General features: G+C 37.7%; 1 protein-coding gene across 6 annotated transcripts in view; it reads right to left on the bottom strand.

Moving 5' to 3' along the window:
• LOC128699828 (torsin-1B) overlaps positions 1-6,000 on the bottom strand; it is a 287,527-nt gene that overhangs the window by 6,252 nt on the left and 275,275 nt on the right. For 5 of the 6 annotated variants that reach the window (XM_070102379.1, XM_070102380.1, XM_053792601.2 and 2 more), the window contains one exon: positions 1-3,877. This exon is cut by the window's left edge and continues 6,252 nt beyond it. In XM_070102379.1, the coding sequence (XP_069958480.1) occupies positions 2,332-3,870 (1,539 nt within the window). In that variant the 5' untranslated portion in view covers positions 3,871-3,877 and the 3' untranslated portion in view covers positions 1-2,331. Of the gene's footprint in view, positions 3,878-5,120; positions 5,281-6,000 lie in introns of those variants that run through there. The other variant, XM_053792603.2, reaches the window with a different exon arrangement.

The raw sequence follows: 6,000 nt of genomic DNA, 5'->3' as shown, positions 1-6,000 counted from the left end.
GTCAGAAATTGGCAACTTAGCCAATTTCACACAAATTAAAAAATTTGCCAATTTCAAAACAGGGTCCAGAATGAACAATGCAGACATTCCTGGCTCTAAAATAACATTTTCTTTGTTCATCAGTCACGTCTCCAGGCCCCTCTGATATTACTCTTGCTTTCTATTTTGAATTTTTATTCAAACAAAAAATAGAAGATTTACTGTTATGCAGACTACTGCAATATTGTAATAATTGTATAACTAATGTCAACCCATTCATGACTGCATATTAGAATGGCTATCTGAACATTTATTTGACAATGACATCATTTGTTTATTCTTGAACATCGGCAAAAATCAAACATTTCCCCTAATTTGAGCTCCATTTCAAGGTCCTTTTCATAGTAAAATCACCTCTATTTCTACAATATGTTTTCCATTCTATCAAATGTGACTACGAAAACAAAAATATAACCATAAAAACTATACGAAAATGAGCCTCAAAGTCGGCGTTTTAATCCAATAACATGGTCGGATTTTTTTTTTCTCATTATGCACTTCGTGCTGCAGGATTATTTTTGTATAGTGCACACTGACCACACAGACCCATTCTCTCATGTGGGCCTACCAGCTTTCTCCTGCTTGATTTGAAGCCGCTAGAATTTTTGAGTACATGTACGTCAAACACATTGGCCTGTAAGACATATACGACCGAAACAGTAGACGGGTTAATGCCCATGTCTCTTACTCCTATAAAAATGTTGGAACTATTATATTCTGGTACATTCCTTTTTTGGCCTTCCTGGATAAACTTTTTTTCTCCACAGAAGCCTCAACAATCCACCTACTAGTATTTTTTTCATTTCATCTATTTTATAGATCATTTCACCTTTCAAGACCCATCTTGGCAACACATCCATTTCCAACTAGCTAAATAAAGTCAGTTCTTCCATACTCCCTCCTCCTAATCTGATATTTAATTTTTCATTGCCTAAACTTTTTTTGCTACTCATCATCATCTCTGTGTTCACTTTTAGCTTACTTCTTTTTCACCTCCACACTCATCCAACACCTATGCAACTTCTCTTCAAAATTATCAAAAAGAACTGTGTCATCAGCAAAGAGCAACTGTAACAACTCCATTTTGTATCAGATTTATTATCTTTTGCTCCCACACTTCCTCATTACCTCAGCATTTACTTCTTTTACAAACCCATCTATAATAAAACAAGAGTATGAAAGAAAAATTAAATAAGAGTTTAAATGTTAGTTGTAAATGCAGTATCAATTTAGTGATAAAGAACAATGATAGTAACAACAATGCACAATTCTATGACCAATTCTATGCACAATTCTATGCACAATTCTATGCACAATTCTATACTCATACGTGAAATTCAAAATTAACCTTTAAACGGTCCAAATGTATATATACGTTCACTCGCGCAGCGCCCTTAATTTTTTGATGAAAAAAAGTTTTTTTTTAATAGGAAAAAAGAGCACATGGTACCCAGGTGTCCCCAATTATTTTAATATAGTGCACAGTGAGTGCGCACACCCATTCTCTCATGTCTAGGCGACTCAGGCTTATTGTGGCAATGTTGAATGACTGACAAAGAAAACGTATACAGTGGACCCCCGCTTAACGATCACCTCCCAATGCGACCAATTATGTAAGTGTATTTATGTAAGTGCATTTGTACGTGTATGTTTGGGGGTCTGAAATGGACTAATCTACTTCACAATATTCCTTATGGGAACAAATTCGGTCAGTACTGGCACCTGAACATACTTCTGGAATGAAAAAATATCGTTAACCGGGGGTCCACTGTATATACGTTTGGGGCACTACGCGACAGAACATATATAAACGTTTGGACCGTTTAGGGGTTAAACCTGCAGAACTGAAAGTAGAATCTGCATTAGTATGATTATTTTCCAAAGAAAGTACTAAAACTAGATCTTCTTTCAACACACCAGCCATATCCCACCAAAAGGAAAAACAAAAAGTTCTCCTTTTAAAATTAGTACAGTAATATACAAAGGAGATGGGATTACTAGCCACTTGCTCCGACATTTTAGTCATCTCTTATGACACGCATGGCTTATGGAGGAAGAATACTGAAACTAGATATATAAAATAAATGTTATGCAACCAACATCCTTGAATGCGAGTAGAATTTCAAAATCAAATTATACCACAACCTAACTGGAACTGAGCAGAACTGAAGAGTACCATAAAGTTCGTCAGCATTATAACTCCCAGAAGGCTTTCCCAGTGTAGTTACTCAGAGGAAAGCTCCTGGAGGAACAAAGCAGTAGTGATATAACTATATAGATATTTTTTGTTAACTACCATGAAGGAGGATTTGGCCCAGACAATAGAAGTGCCAAGAGTGGTTGAACACGTTTGCAACCAGTAACTGCCACTAAGGGATATGAAGCAGGTAAGAAATTCAGCTGGTCAAGTAATTTTTGAGTTATTTTTTTCAGTTTATCTTCTTTCAGAAGTACTTCAGTGTTCTGTAACTTTAACAGTTCTTCTTTGATACATAATTTAATATGAGGAACTTCTAAAGGTAAATAAGGCAAAAGAACAAACTCTTGTGTGACTGCACGAAGTAGCTTGGCTTCACGAAGGGATGTAGTCACATTAATAAATTCTTCACTTTTAAACTCTTCTCTAGATTTTCCACTTTGACGCAGATTTAAGAAATATTCACCGATTTCTGTGCTGCCCCTTGTTCCACTTAAAATAAGAACCATTTGACCAATATTGTAACCTTCAGCTTTATAATGATTAATGTGAAAAATTACATTTTCTAAAACCTTGATTGGGAAATTACCTTCTTCATCCCAGCCATCGATTATTATTACATTAAGAGAACAGGGATCAAGTCTATTAAAGAGTTTCACCATCTCTTTGTGTAGGCTGCTAGTATCTTGGGGAAGCAGAGAAGGTATTACAAGATGTACATATGATGTTTCGGATAAGATATCTTTAATAATGTGGGTTGTGTGCGTTTTCCCACTCCCAGTCCAACCAACCATCCAGAAAATGAGGGGTTTTTCACTTTTATTTGGCACAATTTTTTTCAGTGAACTTATTAGCACATCTATAGCAATTTCTTGCCCTACCACAAAGAGTGACAGTTGCTCCTTCAATTCATTTAGGGGCAACATTGCATTTCTTTTTTCCTCACATTTTGTTTCTTGATAAACAAAGAATTTTGTCATTCCCACAGTCAGAAATAATAATGAAAACAAAAGGACTATTATGAATATAATAATTTTACTAAATGTTTTTAAAAGGCTGTGTATCACAGATTGCTTTTCATTTAGTCCTTGACTGTTGTGGTTGTCATCAGTTCTAAGCTTCTTTTTGTATGGAATGCTGCGTAGCTTTAAGCTGCTGTCATTGCTTAAGTCTGGATAGACCCTCTTGTTTGCATAATGGTCTGGTTCATCAGAAAGTGTTAAGTTTGTATAGTCATCATTATCACTTGCAGTACTACTATCTTCAGTATCATCAGGTTTATTAACTGGAAAAGTCTCACTATGGCGATTATAATGAGGCGCTGAAGAACTTCTAGATAAAGAATTCCAACTACTGACTTCTTTGATAGTTTTCAGATGCAGCCCATTCGAAAAATCTGAAGTGGAAGTTTTCCGTCGGGATGCAGAGCTGTCGTCTGAATGCAGTCTTCCAGAAGAGTCACCTTTGGCGGTAAATATTGCTGTTAGGTTCCGCCCAGGAGATTTTGCTCTTAGTTTCCTTCTAGAAGAGTATGGAGACAAGGACATGGTAAGTGTCTCTGGCTGGGCAGATGCTGACCTCCGAAATGGCTTATGCCTAGCACTATTAGATGATAGTGGAGCTGCCGCTGCCATAATGAACCTGTAAGTGATAAAAGTTAATTTTAATGCTGGAAATTTTGATAAAATTTCAATCAAAATTATAATCTGAAACATTAAAGCAGAACTGCACCTACATGTGCAACTGGTTCAAATGTACTGTATGTAATAAATTCAATTCAACTAATGGGACACCAAGTACAGTTCTGTATGTACAGTACAGGTGCTCCACAACTTACGATGGGGTTACGTTCCGACAAACCCATCATAAGTTGAAAATATCTTAAGTCGATATGAATATATGATAAGTAAACCTGGAGTTTACCTGGAGAGAGTTTCGGGGGTCAACGCCCCCGCGGCCCGGTCTGTGACCAGGCCTCCTGGTGGATCAGCGCCTGATCAATCAGGCTGTTGCTGCTGGCTGCACGCAAACCAACGTACGAGCCACTAAATACGAGCCATTAAATAAGTAAATAGACAGGTAATTACTGTAACTAAATACCAGTACTGAAAAGCAAATAAATGAATACAAGTTATGGAACTGCCACCTTCATGCTGGGTAATTATCTTAAGTTTCACCCCCGTAGTAATTACTTTCACACCATCATAAAGTTGAAAGATTTTAAGTCAAGGAGAACCTGTACTACAATACATACAGCTATCTGTACAAATTTGCCAGCTCTTTATTTGGGGTTCTGATAATCCAACTTGGGTAGGGTAGCACAACATGTCACTTAAAATATATGAAGCTACAATATATTAAGTTCATGCAATATGTAATTTTTATTTAACACACCAACCATCTCCACTGAGACAGGGTGACCTGAAAAAGAAGAAGAAATCTTTCACCATCACTCACTCCATCACTGTCTTGCCAGAGGCATACTGAAACTACAGTTGAGATGCCCCTCCAAACTGTAATATTCCCACCCCTCCTACAGAGTACGTATATGCATGTAATGTAAGAATAAAATTTACCTGTAATTAAATGAACATGGTTTTGAGAGTACATAGATGTTATAGGCACACATTTAAATGTGTGCCTATAACATCTATGTACTCTCAAAACCATAAAGTAAAGGATAAAGTAAAGTAAAGTAAAGTATAGTAAAGTAAAGTAAAGTACAGTAAAGTAAAGTATAACTTATTTTCATTTTATAATCACGTTAAATGACCACACTGATGGATGCTATAAAGTACGACCCCATACAACTGTAATACATTTTTTATTTATTATACTTTTAATAATGTAGAGTGAGCTGAGGACATTATTAAATCAGACATACTCTTTTATGAAGCTCCAAATGGCACCAAATTGTTGCACATAGACAGGTCTGAGGCTCAAGGTGGCCGGTCAAATGAAGCGGCCGGACTGGTGACCAGTGGACAATGGAATGACGTCCAACACCTGAGTAAATTATTTCCCAACACCTGACAAGTATTTATAATAATAATAATAATAATAATAATAATAATAATAATAATATCTTTATTTCTACCAGTACATGTACAAGGTATACAGACCATAGCTGACATCAATGACATACTACTATATAGAAAGTCACTTGTTATGCTGAGAATTTCCCGCAAATTAGGTCAGTTTTGTCCCAGGATGCGGCCCACACCAGTCGACTAACACCCAGGTACCCATTTTACTGTTTACCTGGAGTTTACCTGGAGAAAGTTAACGCCCCCGTGGCCCAGTCTGTGACCAGGCCTCCTGGTGGATCAGAGCCTGATCAACTAGGCTGTTACTGCTGGCTGCACGCAAACCAATGTACGAGCCACAGCCCGGCTGGTCAGGAACCGACTTTAGGTGCTTGTCCAGTGCCAGCTTGAAGACTGCCAGGGGTCTGTTGGTAATCCCTCTTATGTATGCTGGGAGGCAGTTGAACAGTCTCGGGCCCCTGACACTTATTGTATGGTCTCTTAACGTGCTAGTGACACCCCTGCTTTTCATTGGGGGGATGTTGCATCGTCTGCCAAGTCTTTTGCTTTCGTAGTGAGTGATTTTCGTGTGCAAGTTCGGTACTAGTCCCTCTAGGATTTTCCAGGTGTATATAATCATGTATCTCTCCCTCCTGCGTTCCAGGGAATACAGGTTTAGGAACCTCAAGCGCTCCCAGTAATTGAGGTGTTTTATCTCCGTTATGCGTGCCGTGAAGG

Source organism: Cherax quadricarinatus, chromosome 81 (assembly GCF_038502225.1).
Source record: "Cherax quadricarinatus isolate ZL_2023a chromosome 81, ASM3850222v1, whole genome shotgun sequence".
Taxonomy (NCBI): Eukaryota; Metazoa; Arthropoda; class Malacostraca; order Decapoda; family Parastacidae; genus Cherax; species Cherax quadricarinatus.
The sequence above is the reverse complement of the archived record's forward strand: the minus strand, read 5'-3'. Positions and strand labels throughout refer to the sequence as shown.